Source organism: Ceratotherium simum, chromosome 37 (genome assembly GCF_057802395.1).
Source record: "Ceratotherium simum simum isolate JZ-2026a chromosome 37, ASM5780239v1, whole genome shotgun sequence".
Taxonomy (NCBI): Eukaryota; Metazoa; Chordata; class Mammalia; order Perissodactyla; family Rhinocerotidae; genus Ceratotherium; species Ceratotherium simum.
The window spans coordinates 13,284,538-13,305,405 of NC_141936.1; the positions used below are offsets into that span (position 1 = coordinate 13,284,538).

A 20,868-nucleotide genomic window follows, 5' to 3' on the forward strand; every position below is an offset into this window, starting at 1 on the left:
CTTTGGAAAGTCACCATAAAAGTGATGCAATCATTGGCCAAGTTTTAGCATCAGTATTTTCATGGGATGGTGAAAGGTAAATAAACTGTTCCTTTTTTAATGAGGACAGTGCTAAGGGAGGATGCTATTTCTGCTGATGTTTCCAAATAATCTTATTAGAAAATACCAGCAGCAAAGAATGCACTGAATAATATTTTTGAAAATAAGAAACTCCTTAATACATTCCAGGAAGTTGATACCAGGTCACAAAATAACAGGAGAATTAAATGAGTATAAGAAAGATATTTGGAGTATTGCTCTTCTGGTATTGAAACTCATTCCTGTCTCAACACTACTTGGCATTTGTAGAACGCTTTACTGTGTGCAAAATGCGTTCAATTGTATTACTTCTGGAGATAGGAGGGGTCAGTTTCATCTGCCACATTTTTTGGTTGAGGAAAAGGAGTCTTGAAATTCAAGTGACTTGCCTCAAACTGTCACAACAATGTTTTTCTTCTGATACCAGAGGAGGGGCTGTTACTGCTGCCAAAGGCTGCCTCTCTTGGATGGCAGGCTGCCTCAGATGTCCTTGCCTACATGACTATCCTCGTAGGGTCTAGGGATGATGCTCACTTAGGTCACATGCGCTCTGAATGCTCTGTCTCTGAAAGGCCAGAGCAGGTCATAGTGAGTAGAAACTCTACCAGCCACAGGCACATGTAATACTGGATCAATCCACCTCTTGGTCTTCTCCAGCCACATCTGCAATTAGAGAGCGTTGACACCTGCGAGGGCATGTAGTCTGGCTTCCAATCAGTAGGAACCTTATCTCATGAGATTTCAGATATAGTACTGTTCTTAGTTTTTATCACTTTTTGGCAGGGATTGCAGAATCTGCTTTTGCCTAACATGGCAAAATAAGGAGGATCCAGTCCGTGTGTAAACCCTGGAGCACAGCTGCTAAGAACTGAGAAGGGCTCCAGCTGGGGCAGAGACTGGAAGAAGGTAAAGGCACCACCCAGGGACTCGACATGCTGCTTTCTGCACTCATTCCAACATTGTCAAGTACTTGACTTTAAAGATAAACTGTGTTCTTAAGCCACCGAAATCTTACTAGTTTCCGGCTCCATTGCCCTTACATATTTGCTTAATATAAAGCCTGCGTGTTCACTGTTCTGTATATTTATCGATCTTTATTCTGCCTTCTCAACTTCACTCAAATTTTGCTGTTCTATATTTGCCCCGTTATAGCATGTATAATTTTATTGTTATTGTCTGTGGACTTATCTAAACCCCTCATTTGGTGGCATACTCCATGACAGTAAGAGAGACCGTGTTGGTTTCACCTGCCTTTGTTCCCAACATCTAGCCGAATTAATGAATGAAGCATTCACTATTTCATCTGAAATAATGTTTTGTTTTTATTCTTATGCCAAAGGACTCAAGAATCTACTATTTCTTTATTGATTTTTTTAGTTTTAGTGTTTAATAAAATGTTGGTCCAATTCCATAAACATTCATTGAGGACCAGTAATACCAAGTGTGATGCCATGAGCTGCGATCACAAAGATGGATAAGACACGACACCTGTCTTCAAGGGGATCAGTAGGGGAAGCAATGTGGAATTAGGATAAACTGTTTCTAGATTGCAGAAACAAATAATACTTCAGTAAATAAAAATATTCCACTGATGTTTTGATTATAAAAGGATAAAAGTCAGGAATCATTCTTGATAAAGAAAGCATTTTTAAAGTCAATCTTATCTCAAATATCACTTAGTTATTTAAATGATGAATCAAGTGGCATCTGACACTCCTTTTCTATTATCTGGGAAGTTTCTGGTAGGAAAGAGCCTCACCAAAGAGCCTGAATAACCAGGACTCTCAATTCTAAACTCACTTCCTGCACTAATTTGATGAATGCCCTCGGATCAGACCCTCATCTGTAAATCAGGAATGATATTACCTTGCCATCTTACTCAGAAATGCACAAAAATCAGACATTCGATAAGAAAGCATCTACATACAAAATTATTTAAAACATGATTTTCGTAAATGTTTATCTTCAAGGAGTTCCACTGTAGCATTATTTTTAAACAATTGGAAATAACCAAAATATTCAATAGAAGGGCATCACTTAAACAAGTTATGGTACCAAGCTACAGTGAGGTACTCTACAGACATTTAGAAATGATATTTAGAATAATTATTCAGAAAATTTTCACCAGTCTCTCGTTAGATGAAAAAAGTGGAATAAAAAAAGTTTAGAAGGGAATAGACCAAAATGTTAACAGTAGTCGTCTACGGATAATATGATATGGATAGTTTCTATTTTTGTATTTCTATTTGTACTTTTAAACATTTTCCAAATTTTGTACAACACACAAATATTTTTTTGAAGCCAGCGTGTGAATTCTTCAGCTTTCCCAATATCAGACATAAATAAACAGCGTAAAATTATCCTATCATCTGGTTAAACAAAGAAAATGAATATTAGCCTTGTTGCCGTGGGTCTCTCCAGACTTACTTTGTCATTTGATTCAAAGGGAAAATATTGCAGATTTCTCAACTTTCCGCTTGTAGAACTTTTTCCCTGAGAAGTTCATGTAACAACAAAATATCCTGGTGCGAAAAAAATCCAGTGACCTGACTGTTTTGTCTACATAATGACAAATCTCCCAAGGTTTCTAAATACACTTGAACTCATTTTTAAACATTAGGATCACTTCTCTAAGAAACCAATTTGGAATGACAATCTAATTAACAAACATCCATCTTAAAGATTAAAAATGAAAAATTCCTAACTTACTCCAAAACTACTGTCAGAAAAATCAAAGATTTTTATATGGTTACATTTTAAATAGCTCTGAGAACTAGTTTTTCTCTTACCATTATCTCACTGAAACAATTAATACCCAAATGCTGAGAATATCAAAGACTCTTTAAACATGTGTGGGTATTTATATGTACACGCACATATAGAATACCTACCATAATATGTGGAAATATTTTTTGATAGCCTGATATTGTATGTACAGAGCATTAGACCATGGACTGGATTTTTAACCTTCCTCTGTATGTACAGAAATGATTATCAAATTAATTGCACTGAATCAATTAAGAGGGACAGATTGAGCAATTGCTATGTTGATTTAAACTGGTTCTCCTCTCTTCCTCTCTTTCTGACTTCCAAAGCACCAGAATCGAAAGAAAAAGCATCAACAAGACTTGTTTATTGCTTTGTCACTTCTCTCTTATGTAGACTGGGTTCCCAAGGAGAGAGCAGTTAACCCTCTCCATGCGTCAGCCATACAGATCTTTAAAATCATGATCACATCACATTTGTAAAACACTCCAGTGCCATCATACTGCATTTGGAGGACCCTCCTGAGTCCTTACCAAGGCCGGCGCAGTTCTCAGACAAGAGGGTGCCCGGGAATCCCTGGTGGAGCTGGTTAAAACGCAGATGCTGGTTAGGGAGGTGAGGGGTGGGGCCCAACATGACATTCTGCCTTCCTAACCAGCCCGGGGGAGGCTGGTGCTGCCGGTCCTCTGAGTGAAGAGCTCTTGACTTCCTTCCACATCCTTAACTGGGTTTCATCTCTCCCTGGCTTAGAGCCCTCTCTGGCCCAGGCCTGCGTCAGCTGAGACAAGGGCTGTTTGGCCCAGCTTCACCTTCCAGCCCAGGGCCTCACAGCCACATTCAGCAAATTCAGACCCGTCCCAGTGTGGCTGAGGAGAGGATGACAGACACATGTCAACAGGAAGGCAAGTAGAACGTTTTCATCACATCCCTTTATACATGGGCCCATTTCCAAGTCACAGTGTGAATTCATTACTCATCCACTACTAACGCAACAACTGTCTTGTGAATGGCATAAACATACTGCATTGTCTCTTTTTTGTTAAAATATTAATTTGAGTACTAACATTAAAATTATACAATGATCAGCCACATGCAGGCCTGCGGACCTATTCCATCCTATCCAGTGAGCAATTTTCCATCCTTAATTAACACAACATCATGCGCCCACCCGCTCTGAGGCACCCTGACTCCCTGCTTCCCATCCCTCGCCCCATTCAAGTAAAATATTCAGCGAATAAGTTCCCTTCGTGGTGAGTAAATGAACTCAGCTTTCTCTTTTTCTTCTTTTTAAACTTCTGTTGGTCTTGGTTTTATTCTTTGACAATCCAGGAGCCATAAAATTGGAAGTGTCTCTCCTCTCTCCACCGTTGAGATGCCCTTGCCTAGACCACATTCTTCAGTGCTTCCCAAGACTATCTCCACATCAGGCCTTAGCTTGTGAGCTGGTTCCTCAGAAATGTGTTCCCCAACCACCTCCAGCCAAGGTGAAACTTCTCTTTCTCCATCAACTCATCCTAGTCTCTCCTAGCAGGCACCACAAGCCATAGTTACAGGTTTGTTTACTGGGGTGTTGTCTCTCTTCCCTGTCCCCTAGACTCCCAACTCCACTATGGCCAGCCATTCAGACTGTTTCATTTATCAGTGAATCCCCAGCACCTAAACATATGCCCATGTCTCTGTCCTATTTCCTTCCTGCTTTGAATAATAATAATAAAGTAATTACAGCTAGAATATAAAAGCTGAGTACTTAGTTTGTACCAGGCATTGTGTTGAGTGCTTTATCTGCAATGGATATAGTACTAGCATTTTCAGATAAGAAATATCGAGATCCTTTTGGAAGTAATTTGTTCCAGGTAAAACTAAACTTGTTACCTGGCTGAATTCCAGTGACAATTTAGTTTATAGCTTAAAATGAAAGGCAAGGGATGGCAGGTTGGTTTTCAATATATTTCTCCTTTTCTCCATCACTTTTACTAAGTGTTTGCTATTTTTGTGATGTTTCTTCAATTATTCACGTACATGAGTTACTCATATTTTGATAATGAGGCAATATAATTAAATATGTACCAATGGTAATTTGTGTAGCTTTAAGCATTGCAGCCAAGGCCAACTATCTTAATTTTCTGGAGAAAAAGTTGCACAGATATTTAGGCACAACCCATGCTGATTTACTGTCTCTAATTAAAATTTGTCATTTTGACACGTGTTTATTTCTCATGGCAAATAATCATACGAAGTGTGTTCTATCCAGAGATATGACCTTACGGACTGTATCCCTCTCTCATATCTGGATGCCATTTATATAGCTCTTTGTTGTCCAGGATGGTAGCCACATTTGAAATGTGGCTAATCTGAATTGAGATGTTCTAGAAGTCCAAAATAGACAAGAGATTTTGAAAACTTAATCGGAAAAAATATCGTAAAATATCTATTAATGTTTTTAATAGTGATTGCATGTCGAAATGATAATATTATGGATGTACTGGGATAAATAAAATGTATTAAAGTTAATTTCATCTGTTTCTTTTTATTTTTTAACGTGGTTACTGGACAATTTTAAATTACTTGTGTGGCTCATAATTATGGCTCACACTACATTTCTATTGGATGACACAGACATAGACGTTTGTTTATCTAAACTTATGAAAGCGTGTAAAGTGGAAAATTATAGAGCCAATATAATTTAATTCAGTCTTGGCTAGAAAATGTACCAGAAGCCAGAGGCCTTAATTGACAGTAACATGAGGAACTCCAGGAAGAATGGAAAGACTGACATGGGCGCTTTGGGAAGACAAGAGCCAGCAATTATATCTCGTGAGATAAATGTAGAACTTGGGAGTAAGATGCGTTCTTATCAGATTTGTAGAAAGACGACTCAGAGAGGCTAAGTAACTGTTGAAGGCCATGGTCGTAGGGCTGACACAGAAAATATCTATTCCATTAAGAAGTTTATATAATCCTGGTTTCCTTATTTTCTTAAACTGAAAACAGAGGTGAAATAAATGACCTACAGTGAAAGCCTGTTATGACTGAAAAGTTTAGGCTGAGGCCAGATATAAACTTTGTAGAACAAAATGCTCTGAGTGCTGTGCGTTTTTACTGATCTTGGAAAATCTTTTACTCCGTGGTGGATGGATGTGTTTTGGCTGAAAGCCACAGCATGATATGGTCCAATCCACACGGATGAAGGACCACAGGGCATTTGCAAACCAGACAGCTCTGCCGTCAGAATCATACGCTGATGGGTTGGAGGGTTTTAATCAACTGCAATGTTTAACAAAGTTAACTTGACTCATAGTTCACACTAGGCAGTCATTATTGGGCTCTGGGTAACACCACAAAAATTATAAGGGAACTACAGGGACAAATTAATTCATAGTTTTTTCAAAGATCATGCCTGGAAACAAACCAGCTACTGTAACTCCAGAGAAACACTCAAGGAGGAGGGCCTGAGTCTGATCAGAGAGAGGAAGCTGGCGGCTTTGCTGTTGTTGACCTTGACCTCTAGCCCATGAAATAGAAGGCTAGTGTGTTTGGAGGAAGTGGGCAGTGGGAGGGAACTGGGGGAGGATAACCTTGAGAACATGAAAGGAAATATGTTTGGTGCTGTCCCTTCCCCCAGGGGATGTCCATGCTAGGGGGCAAAAATCCCCTGGAAGCCACAGAACTCCTTTGCTCTTTTTTTCTCCCAAAGCAGGATAGCTCCATCTGTGAGCAACGAGGTGAAATGGGTGGGGCAGTCTGTGACGACAGAGGAGGCTTATTTTCCCCAAATCTCTCATTCACCTTGTCTCCCCATGGGTGGGAATCAATAGACAGAAGAAACAAGATACACTCCCAGACTTTGAAATAATAGAAAAAAAATTAGAAAAATAATATAAAATAGGTCTATGTAAAATGATTAAAGGCATTAAAAAAGGCCGGGCGGGGGGTGGGGAAGTATGATAAGAAAAGACCAAAAAAAAAGAAAAAATTCCCAGACAGACTTGGACTTCAAATAGAAATTCTAGAAGTAGGAATAGTCATTGAAAATTAAAACTTACTGAATCACAATAATGGTAGTTAATTGATTGATTGATTATTGTGTGACAGGCATGTAAATTGTGTGTTTGTGTGTTAAGTCATTTAATCCTCATAAAATCCTGAAGTGGGTCTGTTACTTCCATTTTAAGAGGACGGAACTGAGACAAAAATTTAAAAGCTGGTAATTAATAGATCTGAGATTATGACCCATGTTGAATGATTCCAGAGTTCTTTATCATTATTGAAAATTACAATAGATTGAAAATCTACTGAAAATTACAAACAGTAGAAGAATTAAAAATCGGAAGATAGATGTGAGGACTTTGCACAGAATAGAGCATAAGGGAAACAGCATGTGAGGGAAAACCTCGATTTGCTACAGCTTGGTCTCGAGGACAACTGGTGACTGGTCTCATGGAGAGTCTGTGTGAACGTGTGCACTCAGGACCCTTCTTCTGTGGGGAGACGAGAAGAATTTATCCAATGGCTCCCATCTTGCACTGCTCAAAGATTTGCCCCACAGGTGTTAATGGCCTACACTTCTAGGGTACAACAGGAAGCCAGGAGACAGAGTCTAGAGGAACCATCAGGCTGTGCTCATAGAAAGTCTATGGCCAAGGTGGCAGCTGGGGGAAGTACAAGTCCATTGCCCAGGAGCAAAGTGAGGCCAAGAGGATCTGAGTGGTATACGAAAGGTATCTGATATAAGAAGTTAGGAGAGGGGCTGGCCCAGTGGCAAAGTGGTTAAGTTCACATGCTTGTTTTTGCAGCCTGGGGTTCGCAGGTTCAGACCCCAGGCATGGACCTACGCATCATTTATCAAGCCGTGCTGTGGCGGCATCCCATATACAAAATAGAGGAAGATTGGCACAGATGTTAGCTCAGGGCTAATCTTCCTCACAAAAAACACAACAAAACAAAAACAAAAACAAGAGGTTGGAAGAACTGGAGAAAAAGATGAGAAGATCCAGCATGTATCCTAGGAATGCCATGAGGAGAGAGAGTGGAGAAGGAGAACATAAAAAAGTAACGCCTGAAAATTTTGAAGATTTGATGAAAAGTACAGAATTCAGATTAAATATCCACTGAGTAGGATATATGAAAAACACATGTACACATGCATTACAATTTTAAAAACATCATAAAAAATCTTGACCTAATTGACATACATAGAGATCTTTGAAGTCAGAATATAATCTCTACCACAATTCAATAACAAAAAGATAACTAGGAAATCTCCCTAAGTTTGGAAATTAAGAAATAAACATCTAAACAACCCATGAGACAAAGAAATCAATTAGAACAGATTTTGAACTTGATATTAAAATATTGCTTATTAAAATCTGTGGGATGCAGCTAAAGCAGTATATGGGGGGAATTTTTTAGCCTTAAATGCATTGGAACTCTTCAAAGTTGCTTGATCAAAGTCAAAATACAAAATTCAACTATGTTTTGCCTTATCTTTAATAGATTATTAAATTTTAAAAAATATACCATTTACAATAGCACTAAAAATATCAAATATTTGGAAATTAAAGAAACAGAAAACTCTAAAATATTGTGAGAAATTAAAGACCTAAATAAACAGACCCATATATGAATGAGCGCTGGGTGCACGTGTTTGCAGAAGTAACACTGCAAAGCAGTGAGGGAAATAAGGAACTATTCAATAAATAACGCTGGGCTAATTTATTATCTATATGGAAAAAGATAAAATCATATCCCATAAGTAGAAAACAATTCCAGGATTAAGAATCCTAAATGGAAAAGAGTTAAACTGTAAAACTGTTTTTTTTTTTAATGTAGAAGAACATTTTTATAATCCCAGGGGAGGAAAGGATTTCTTCAACAAGATGCAAAATGCAAAATATCAAGGAAAAGACGGATAAGTTTGAGATTAGAATGAAAAGAAAATGTTCTACATGAAGGCACCAATAACTAAATGAAAGGATAAACCAAAGATTGGAATAAAACATTTGCTGCACATTTAAATGGCAAAAGTCTGGTGTCCAAATATACTAATAACTCCTAATTAATTAGCAACAAAAAAGGCAAAGGCCACAACAGACAAATATGAAAATAGTTCTCCACGCAATTCACTCTGAGGGAAATATAAAGCCTCCAGTTAAAACACAAGAAGATTCATAAACTCGCTGGTCAAAACAAGATCCTATTTCACACCCACTAACATCTAAGCACACCAAGTTCTGCAGAGGATATGAGGAAATAGGTAACCTGGTACACTGTTGATATAACCCTTTTGGAGATCAATTTGACTATTCCTAATAAAATTTAAAATATGCTTTGTCTATGAGCCCTCTTTGAAGTCCACCAAGGAATTAAAAATCTAGTTGTCACAATGGTACATCTACAAAGATGTACCTTCCAACTCTGTAAAATGAAAACATGGAAATAAACTTACTGTGTTTAGGGGATGAAGAAATAAACTGTGCTTTATTTATATAATTGGATACTATGCAGCAGCTATCACATCTATATGTATATAAATAAATCAAATCTATATGTATCTACAGTGATAAAATCCAAAAATAAAATATGAGTGGTACAAGCAATCTTCAATAGGTATGTGTAACATGAAATCAATTATTACATTTGAAGGACCACAAAATAATAATACAGTATTTATTTTTTATTGTGACTAATACACACACACACACGAAGAGGGGGCAAAGAATATGTGTATGACTTTCTGTATTAATATATTGTTTTTCTTAAAGGGAGAGATGTGAGAGCAAACAGGTCAAAGCTTATTAATACTTGCTTAATCTCTGGGAGAGAGAAATTGGTGTCTGTTACATTACTTTTTGTTTGTCTGAAATGTTTTCTAATTCAACTTAATTTTTTAAATTTAAAAACAAAAGCAGTCAAGAAATCATCCTTCCTAAATGCAGCTGTTGCTCAACTTCTGATATTTGCCTGTCACATTTGTGCATTGTCTGGAATTTTAAGGCAAAAAGAGGAAGGATAAACCGTGATGGTATCTCAAACCATGACCCTCACCGTCTCCAGATACCAGAGAAGGAGCTGTCTCTAGCTGTCCTCCCAGACCTACTGTCTAAGGCAATAACAAAGTGCCTCCCAGTTTCAAGCTGATGAGCTGGGCTTGAAAGAGCTAGAAAATCTGGGGATGCACTAAACAGCCTGGCCTGGAACTGGATGCCTATAGCAAAGCAGTAGAGGGATTTCACTCAGGGGCTTCAGAAGAAATTGTGTGGGTGGACAGTTCCATCTTGTCTGAACTCAGACTGTGGCCCCGACACCACTACTGTCTCCCTGTTTTAAGAAGTGCTAAAGCAAAATTGCAGAAATTTAGAGCAAAACATGTCTTTAACCAGCACATCACAAAGATGATGAATATGATGGCCCAAAGGCTAAATTTAGCCCTCACTTACATGTTGTTTGGCCATACGTTTGTTTAACTCTTTACAAAAAAACACTGTGTTTTGTAAAGTTTTGACTTATTTGCTAATATCTAGAATTTGAGAGATTTCTCATGGAAACTAGACTCCCAGCTTCTCTCCCGAAAAAGCAAGGATTCTGCATTCCCGAGCCTGAATTCTAGAATGCCAAGAATTGGTTGCCCCTGAGGACTGCCTCTTATCCCAATGCCTCACTCATTCTTCACCTGCTGGCCCCACCAGGGATTTCAACTCCCTCGTTTTACAGATGAGAAAACCGAGGCTCAGAGAGGTCAAGTGCCTCGCTCAGCACCAGAGTCACCCTGTGGAGGAAGCGATGCTGGCACCGTGTCGACCAGTTATCAGTTAACTTGCTGTGACTCTTTTTCTCTACGGGGTGAAGGTTTCCTGGTTTCTAATGATATTTTCTGTGTAATTCAGCAGGTGCAATGGAAATGATAATTCTTGTAAATTTTAACAAAGGCTTGCTTCACGTGATCATAAAAATAATACAAATGGATTAATTGTAATATCAGCAAAAAATCATCAAGATTTGGCCAAACTCAAGCCAAAATATTTTACATGTAAGAAATAATAAGGAAATATGACAATATAATTGAAAATTGGTATAATTCGAGGTTGCATGATCACCTAGCATCACTTTTTCAGGCTGATCTTTACACATGTGTAATTCCTCCCCTCCTTCTCCCTCCCCCCCTAAGCTCTGCTCTTCTTTAGAGCCTAGAAGGATATGCAAACCCTGCTCTGGAACTCCTCCCCAGGCCTTCCCACAACACACACTTCCTTTAGGTTTTCTGCTTGTTGATTTAATTGTTCCTGGATGAAAGCTGTAGACAGTCTACACTGACTTTATCCATCATGCCCAGAAATACTGAGCTACCTGGGTTGGGCAAAGTGTATTTTTGTTAGAACCAGCTACATGAAGAGATTCCATGGATTACAAAATCTTTTAGAACGTAAAACACTAAATAACCTAAATGTACATCAATAGGGGAATGGTTCCATTAATTTTGGCATATTCATATTGTGGAAAACAACGCAACAGGGCAAAAAGAAAAAGAGGGAAATCTATCTTAAATAGTGACACGGACAGATCTGTAGGTTGCAAAAGGGTATATACAGCATAGGTATATGGTATCAATTATGTTAAAAAACACAAACAAAAACACATTGTTTGTGGGCCCATATATCTGTACGTAAATACATAGAAAATGTCTGGAAAGAAACTTGAAGTGGTGAGAATGGATACCTCTGTTTAGATGAGGAGGGGGAAAGGTATCGAAGTGATCAGAAGGGTTTTAGCTTAATACACAATGTCTTAATTTAAAAGAAAAATACTTAATTACACGTGGCTGTACGTTGTAAAAATTTTTTCACATAACACATATCCATGTGACTACTGATTTCCAGTCACAATCTCAATCATGAAATTGTAAAAATCTGCTCATTCCTGGAAATGAAACTTACACTGTTACCATCCCCAATTAATTTTTTAAGTGTAAAAATCACAGAAGACATCTGCGAAGTTAAATTTCACTTTCACAAGTTAAAATCAAGTCAGGCAAGTCGAGGACTCATAACAGTTTCGAGGACACCCAATTTATCTTTAACTGCAAAGAATAAGAAATATGGGGTAGATTTAAATGAATCCAGGGTCTCTCAAGCTCCAAACAGAAATCAAGGTGACAGACTGTTTAATTTATCCTAACATGAGTTCTATTTCTAAGGTGCTATTAACTTTTCAGTGGTGGCATTTGCTTTTCCCAACAATATTAATGGGGCACTCGAGGGCAAGTTTTGACAAGGAGGAAACCGAGCCCCAGAGAGGTCAGAGTTCAGTGTGAGGTGACATCTAGGAAGTGGCAGGGCTGGGATTCCGGCGCAGGTTTCCACTCCCAGCCCTCTGCTCTCTGCCAGGCCATGCTGCCTGCTCTGATTCACCAAGGGGACATCGCGTGCCTCTATATCCGGCGTTCTCACTTACCCCTGGCAATATCTATCTATCCATCGATCGATCGATAGATCGATCGATGGATCTATCCACCTCTGGAAGCCCCCCCACCCCCACCCCCTCGACTCCTAGGGAACTGGTCAATCTTCCTCCTCGCCTCTTCTTTCAACCCCGCGCATTCCACCTGTTCCCCGGGCATCCCCGCTTGCTCGGGTCCCCACGCTGCCCGCCCAAGGACCTGCGTGGGGCCCGCAGCCACCGCACCCACCGGGCAGGGGCTCGAGAACAGGGCCCCGCGGGTGGGGCCGGGGTCGCGCCGCCCCGCACTCACCTTGCCCGCCGCGGGTGCCGCCGCCAGGAGCACCAGCAGGAACGGCAGCAGCAGTGCGGGCGGTCTTGGCGCCCTCCCGGGGCGCATGGTGGGCGCCCGCTCAGAGCCCCGGCGTGTCCAGGGACACGCAGGCTCTCCGGCCACCGCGTCCCCTGCGCGGCGCGGGTTGGGGAGCCCGGCTGGGAAGCTCGCCTCGCCAGCCGGCCCGGGGCGGGTTTTGTAGGGCTCAGCCGCGCTGTCCGTCCCTCGCCACCGAAGCTTTTGACTGTGGCTCCAAGGGAGGGAAGAAGTGGCTCAGGTCCCGCCCTCGTTCCCCGCCCTCCCCACCCCCCCACCCCCCCACCGACTCGCGAGGCAATGCGCCTCTGCCGCTGGGCATCGTGCCCAGGAGGCGAGAAAGGGCTGCGCGCCTGCGGGGCAGGTGGGCGCGGATCCAGGGTAAGAGGTCAGGAAGGTGATGCTTCCAAGGTCTTGAGGCCTAGCTGGGGCAGGGGGCGCGGGTCGGAGGTGAGGAATTTTGGGGGTGTGCGATGGGGTGGCGGCCGAGCAGGGCGGAGGGAGTGGCCAGAGGCCGTGCCCAAATTAAGCAAGAGGCGCGCTGGGCGTTGGCACTCGGCGGCCCCGCTCGCTCCCGGCTCTCGCGGCTGTGCCATCTCGCCGCTTTCCCTTCTGCAACCCTCCTCCAGCTTGCAGCCCCCGGACTTGGCAGTGAGAGCGCAGTGAAGAGGCCACCAGGGCGCGCGTGGATCTGGGCGCTGCGCAGCCGGGAGGTGCTCGTCGCGCGGGCGGCCGAGGAGGCGGCTCCCGGCGCTTCGGGCGACCCCTGGATAAGGCGCCCACCACCCAATCTGGGCAAGCACTGCCCCAGGGCCTGGGCACCTGCCTGGGGGAGGCAGTGGAGGAAGCCTGGCATCCAAGGGTGAGGCACGCGGGGAGGCGGGCGGAACTGAGGAATTGGGGCCTGAGGGTCACCAGAGGAGAGCTTGTCTGCCTCCGGGGCTCATCTGCTTGGGCTTGAACTGGGTGCAGTGTGTTTTGATTAATTTGGAGGCTCGAGTTACCGGCCTGGCAGTCGGGGCACTGTGAACTGCCAAGAGCAAGAGGCAGCTGAGGGAAAAGAGAAAGACCATCCTATTCTCTGCTGCGTTGAACTGGCTTTTTCAGGCTAAATCTTATCTGCGGAAATGCGGGGGGAAAGCAAGAGCCAGCATTGTCCAGGGTGTCTCCCTCCTGAGAGTGCCCTTAGTGGAGGTGGCCTTGGATGCAAATGTACAGTGTCTGGCTGGTGAGGGCACTGGCTTCAGAGCAGGGCTCGTTCCCCTTTCTTGTGCCCCGACCACGTTGGCTCTGGTGAAGCATTTAGACCCCTCTCAGAATAATGTTATTAAATACATAAAATGCAATTAAATCAGTTTTACTGGAATACAATTATCAAAGTATTAAAGTCATGATATACGAACAGGCATGCATCAGTATTATTGCATTAAATACCTAGATCAAACAGCAGATCTATTAAACAACTATAATCTCCAAGTGGTGATGACTGCAAAACTGACATGTGACATGAAAATGCCAGTGGGTGCAAACTTTCGAGAACTGACAATACCGTTGTGGTTTGTTGCCTAGATTCATAACTGAAGGAAGTGCTGAACTTTCAGGACAGGTTAGTGAAAATAGAGGTGTAACTTTTGTTCCCATCCCATGCAAATTCACAGACCACCTGAATTCCATCTCCAGGAGAAGAAGCCCTGCTTTGGGGAAGTGTTGCTGACATCTGTAGTAGCTGGTCTTCAAACACCAAGTGTGAAATATGTGGTTTGGTCACTGATTGTGGAGAATCATTTGCTTGCAATTAGAATGGGGTCTATTAGTGTGTTAGACCTATGTAGATATATACGTTGGCAAAACCTTGACAGTGAATGAATGAAGATACTCTCCTGTTTTTTTTTTTTGGCTATAGAGTGAATATTATAGTCTTCCCTCTGTTTTTTTTGCCAGTGATTGTCAACTGTGGCTATACGTTAGAATCTCCTAAGGAGCCTCTAAAAGTCCTGATACGCAGTTCATCCCAGGCCAATGACACCAGCTGTTCCAGCGGTACCACTCAGGCATCAGTGTGTTTTCAAGCTCCCTGGAGAGTCCCATGTGCAAGCAAGTCTGAGAGCCACTGTTTTACATGCATATTTCAGTTAGCTGCATTGAATTAGGGTCTCTTCTTAGTAGAATAACAAAAAGGACATATGTATATTAAACTCTTTATTAAGACTTATGTGTGCCCAGGCCACGGATGCTACAGTGTAGTACGTAATGGCTTCTCTTCATTGACAGAGAGGGCTCCTACGGACCCTTTCCTGCCATCCTTGTTAGATAGGACATCAGGTGCTCTGTTGATAAAAGAACAGTGTCCAAGAATTCCAAGAGGCCTATGATAATCTTGCAGGGATTGAAGTTACTTCCTAGAAAAAAAAAAAAATCTTTCAGTGCTAGCGTTAAATGCTCCTTCTTTTTGCTGAATTCTGGAAGATTTCTCGATTTGGATTTTAATTGCCTTTTCTTGAAACCAAGTCCTTTTGACAGAAGACCAGACTTGGCTTTATCAACTTTGGAATGAGAGGCAGCAGTCAACCGCACTTCACTTCTGCTGCTGCAACAGAACAGGAAAGAAACTTGTGATGTCAATACAATAAGGAGGAAGCAGTGGTTAAGAGCTTGGTCTCTGGAATAGACTCTGGATTTTGAATCCTTTTCACATTTATTAGTGTGACCTAACCTTTCTGGGCTGGGGTCTTCTCTCTTGTAAAATGAGCATAATGGTTGTACCCACCTCAAGGAGTTGTAGGAATCTCATGTAGTAGTCCATTGGAAGCCTTTTGTGAGGGTCTTCACAAACAATCACATATTGGAATCAGATTCTCCAGTTGCATCAAGGAAAATAAGGTGGACCTGATGAGAAATGGTGGCACAAGGTAGAGATGTTCTTCTCAGCTCAGTAGTAAAGGGGCAGGCAAGCACACCCCACTAGCTCCCTTGAGATCAACGGATGCTAAGGCATCTAGAACCTTGCTACTTGGCATCCCCGGAAGCACCATCTTTGGCATCCTGGAGAGCTGGATAGAAATGCAGAACCCCAGGCACCACCCCAGACCCACTGAATCAGAGCCTGTATTCACTAGGAGCTACAGGTGATTCATCCACACATTAAACTTTGAGAAGTAGCTTGCCTAAAAGCCAAATGTAACCACCCATACCTAACCACCTCATCACGTACACACACCCTCCTTTAGTACAATGTTTGGTACTCTCATTAGGTGGTGTCAATTAACCAGAATTATTTTTTTAAAATTTTTTGTTTATTGCAGTAACATTGGTTTATAACATTGTATAAATTACAGGTGTACATCATTATACTTCTATTTCTGCATAGATTACATCATGTTCACCACCCAAATACTAATTACAACCCATCACCACACACATGTGCCCAATTATCCCTTTTGCCCTCCTCCCTCCCCCATTCCTCTCTGGTAACCGCCAGTCCAATCTCTGTCTCTATGTTTTGTTTATTGTTGTTATTATCTACTACTTAATGAAGAAAATCATACAGTATTTGACCTTCTCGCTCTGACTTATTTCACTTTGCATAATGCCCTCAATGTCCATCCATGTTGTCACAAATGGCTGGATTTTATCGTTTCTTATGGCTGAGTAGTGTTCCATTGTGTATATATACTACATCTTCTTTATCCATTCGTCCCTTGTTGGGCACTTAGGTTGCTTCCAAGTCTTGGCTATTGTGAATAACGCTGCAAGGAACACAGGGGTGCATGTATCTTTACGCATTGGTGTTTTCAAGTTCTTTGGATAAACACCCAGCAGTAGAATAGCTGGATCATATGGTAGTTCTATCTATATGGTAGATTTTTTGAGGAATCTCCATACTGTTTTCCATAGTGGCTGCACCAGTTTGCACTCCCACCAGCAGTGTATGAGAGTTCCCTTCTCTCCACATCCTCTCCAACACATGTTGTTTCCTGTCTTGTTAACTATAGCCATTCTGATGGGCTTGAGGTGGTATCTCATTGTAGTTTTGATTTGTGTTTCCCTGATAGTTAATGATTTTGAACATCTTTTCATGTGTCTGTTGGCCATCAGTATATCTTCTTTGGAGAAATGTCTGTTCAGGTCTTTTGCCCATTTTTTAATTGGGTTGTTAGTTTTTTTGTTGAGATGCATGAGTTCTTTATATATTTTGGAGATTAACCCCTTATCAGATGTATGGTTTGCAAATATCTTCTCCCAATTGTTAGGTTGTCTTTTCGTTTTGTTGATGGTTTCCTTTGCTATGCAGAAGCTTTTTAGTTTGATGTAGTCCCATTTGCTTATTTTTTCTATTGTTTCTCTTGCCCTGTCAGACATGGTGCTTGAAAATATGTTGCTAAGACCAATGTCAAAAAGTGTACTGCCTATGTTTTCTTCTAGAAGTTTCATAGTTTCAGGTCTTACATTCAAGTCTTTAATCCATTTGGAGTTAATTTTTGTGTATGGTGTAAGGTAAGGGTCTACTTTCATTTTTTTTGCATGTGGCTATCCAGTTTTCCCAACACTGTTTGTTGAAGAGACTTTCTTTTCTCCATTGTATGTTCTTAGCTCCTTTGTCTAAGATTATCTGTCCATAGATGTGTGGTTTATTTCTGGGCTTTCGATTCTATTCCATTGATCTGTGTGTCTGTTTTTGTGCCAGTACCATGCTGTTTTGGTTACTATAGCTTTGTAGTATATTTTGAAATCAGGGAGTGTGATACCTCCACCTTGTTCTTTTTTCTCAGGATTCCTTTAGCTATTCGGGGTCTTTTGTTGTTCCATATAAATTTTAGGATTCTTTGTTCTATTTCGGTGAAGAATGTTGTTGGAACTTTGATAGGGATTGCATTGAATCTATAGATGGCTTTAGGAAGTATGGGCATCTTAACTATGTTAATTCTTCCAATCCAAGAGCACGGAATATCTTTCCATTTCTTTGTGTCTTCTTTTTCTTTAAGCAATGTTTTATAGTTTTCTGTGTACAGCTCTTTCACCTCTTTGGTTAATTTTATTCCTAGGTATTTTATTGTTTTTGTTGCAATTGTAAATGGGATGGTATTCTTAATTTCTCTTTCTGCAACTTCGTTGTTAGTGTATAGAAATACAACTGATTTTTGTATGTTGATTTTGTATCCTGCAACTTTACCATATTCGTTTATTACTTCTAAAAGTTTTCTGGTGGATTCTTTAGGGTTTTCTATATATAAAATCATGTCATCTGCAAATAATGACAGTTTCACTCTTCCTTTCCAATTTGGATCCCTTTTATTTCTTTCTCTTGCCTGATTGCTCTGGCTAGGACTTCGAGTACTATGTTAAATAGGAGTGGTGACAGTGGGCATCCTTGTCTGGTTCCTGTTCTTAGAGGGATAGGTTTCAGTTTTTCACCATTGAGGATGATATTAGCTTTGGGTTTGTCACATATGGCCTTTATTATGTTGAGGTACTTTCCTTCTATACCCATTTTATTCAGACTTTTTATCATAAATGGATGCTGTATCTTGTCAAATGCATTCTCTGCATCTGTTGAGATGATCATGTGATTTTTATTCTTCATTTTATTAATGTGGTGTATTACATTGATTGATTTGTGAATGTTGAACCATCCCTGCATACCTGGAATAAATCCCACTTGATCATGGTGTATAATCTTTTTAACGTATTGTTGTATGCGATTTGCTAGTATTTTGTTGAGGATTTTTGCATCGATGTTCATCAGTGATATTGGCCTGTAGTTTTCTTTTTTTGTGCAGTCCTTGTCCGGATTTGGTATCAGGGTAATGTCGGCTTTGTAGAATGAGTTAGGGAGCTTCCCCCGCCTCCTCAATTTTTTGGAAGAGTTTGAGAAGGATAGGTATTAAGTCTTCTTTGAATGTTTGGTAGAATTCACGAAGGAAGCTGTCTGGTCCTGGACTTTTGTTTTTGGGGAGGTTTTTGATTACTGTTTCGATCTCCTTACTGGTGATTGGTCTATTCAAATTCTCTACTTCTTTTTGATCCAGTTTTGGAAGGTTGTATGATTCTAAGAATTTATCCATTTCTTCCAGATTGTCGAATTTGTTGGCATATAGCTTTTCATAGTATTCTCTTATAATCTTTTGTATTTCTGAGGTGTCTGTTGTAATTTTTCCTCTTTCATTTCTGATTTTACTTATTTGTGCCTTCTCTCTTTTTTTCTTGGTGAGTCTAGCTAAAGGTTTGTCAATTTGTTTATCTTTTCAAAGAACCAGCTCTTGGTTTTATTAATTTTTCTATTGTTTTTAAGTCTCTATTTCATTTATTTCTGCTCTGATTTTCATTGTTTCCCTTCTTCTACTGATTTTGGGCTTTGTTTGTTCTTCTTTTTCCAGTTTCTTTAGGTGCATTGTTAGATTGTTTATTTGGGATTTTTCTTGTTTGTTGAGATAGGCCTGTATTGCTATAAACTTCCCTCTTAGAACCGCTTTTGCTGTATCCCATAACTTCTGGCATGTTGTATTTTCATTTTCATTTGTCTCCAGGTATTTTTTGATTTCTTCTTTGATTTCTTCATTGACCCAGTTGTGGTTCAGTAGCATTTTGTTTAATCTCCACATATTTGTGGCTTTTCTGATTTTCTTCCTATAGTTGATTTCTAGTTTCATACCATTGTGGTCAAAAAAAATGCTTGGTATTATTTCAATCTTCTTAAATTTATGGAGACTTGTTTTGTGGCCTAATATGTAATCAGTCCTGGAGAATGTTCCATGTGCATTTGAAAAGAACATGTATTCTTCAGTTTTTGGATGGAATGCTCTGTATATATCTGCTAGGTCCATCTGTTCTAGTGTGTCATTTAAGGCCAATGTTTCCTTATTGATCTTCTGTTTGGATGATCTATCCGTTGGTGTAAGTGGAGTGTTAAAGTCCCTTACTATTATTGTGTTACTGTCTATTACTCTTTTTATGTCTGTTAATAATTGCTTTATATATTTAGGTGCACCTACATTGGGTGCGTAGATATTTACAAGTGTTATATCCTCTTGTTGGATTGTTCCCTTGATCATTATGTAATGCCCTTCTTTGTCTCTTTTTACAGTTTTTGTTTTAAAGTCTATTTTGTCTGATATGAGTACTGCTACCCCAGCTTTCTTTTCATTGCCATTTGCGTGGAGTATCTTTTTCCGTCCCTTCACTTTCAGTTTGTGAGTGTCTTTAGGTCTGAAGTGTGTCTCTTGTATTTAGCATATATATGGGTCTTGTTGTTTTATCCAGTCAGCCACCCTATGCCTTTTAATTGGAGCATTTAGTCCATTGATGTTTAAAGTAGCTATTGATAAGTATGTACTTACTGCCATTTTTTTAACTTTTTTTTTCTCAGTGTTTTAGTAGTCCTTCTCTGTTCCTTTCTCCTTCTATACAGAATTGATGGTCTCTTTAGTTTGACTTCTGTCTGAAAGTTGTACTCTTTAACTCCCCTCCTCCCTCATTTTATGTTTTTGATATCATATCTAACCTCTTTTTTGTGCATTTGTATCCATTACCCTCTTATCATGGAAATAGATAATTTTTCCCATTTGTGGTCTCCTCTTTTCCCCTTAAATCAGTCCCTTTAACATTTCTTGTAGCACTGGTTTCTTGCTGGCAAACTCCTTTAATTTTTGCTTGTCTTGGAAATTTTTGATCTCTCCTTCCATTTTGAATGGTAACCTTGCTGGGTAGAGTATTCTTGGCTGTAAGTTTTTTCCTTTTAGCACTTTAAATATATCGTGCCACTCTCTTCTAGCCTGTAAGGTTTCTGCTGAGAAGTCAGCTGATAGCCATATCGGGTTTCTTTTGTATGTAACTTGTCTTTCTCTAGCGGCTTTTAGGATTCTCTCTTTAATTCTAGACATTTTGATTATGATGTGTCTTGGTGTGGGCCTCTTTGGGTTTATCTTGTTTGAGGCTCTCTGTGCTTCCTGTACCTGGATGTCTGTTTCTTTCCTTAGGTTAGGGAAGTTTTCATCTATTATTTCTTGAAATAGATTCTCTGCCCCTTTGTCTCACTCTTCTCCTTCTGGGACACCTATAACATGGATGTTAGTGTGCTTGATGTTGTCCCAGAGGTCCCTTAGACTGTTCTCATTCTTTTTAATTCTTTTCTCTTTTACCTGTTCAGCTTGGGTAATTTCTTCTAGCCTTTCGTCCAGCTCGCAGATCTGTTCTTCTGTATCCTCTACTCAGCTTTTGAGTCCCTC

At 40.4% G+C, this 20,868-nt stretch overlaps 2 protein-coding genes across 3 annotated transcripts in view; one reads left to right on the plus strand and one right to left on the minus strand.

The window, feature by feature from the left end:
- COL4A3 (collagen type IV alpha 3 chain) overlaps positions 1 to 12,837 on the minus strand; it is a 138,939-nt gene extending 126,102 nt beyond the window's left edge. For both annotated transcript variants that reach the window (XM_087424747.1, XM_087424746.1), the window contains exon 1: positions 12,590 to 12,837. In XM_087424747.1, coding sequence (XP_087280873.1) covers positions 12,590 to 12,676 — 87 coding nt within the window. In that variant the 5' untranslated portion in view covers positions 12,677 to 12,837. The remainder of the gene's footprint in view (positions 1 to 12,589) is intronic.
- A 1,665-nt stretch (positions 12,838 to 14,502) lies between these two features.
- The window catches only part of COL4A4 (collagen type IV alpha 4 chain), a 120,598-nt gene continuing 114,232 nt past the window's right edge, over positions 14,503 to 20,868 (plus strand). The window contains exon 1 of the mRNA XM_087424752.1: positions 14,503 to 15,771. The gene's annotated coding sequence lies outside the window, so the exon portion shown is untranslated. The remainder of the gene's footprint in view (positions 15,772 to 20,868) is intronic.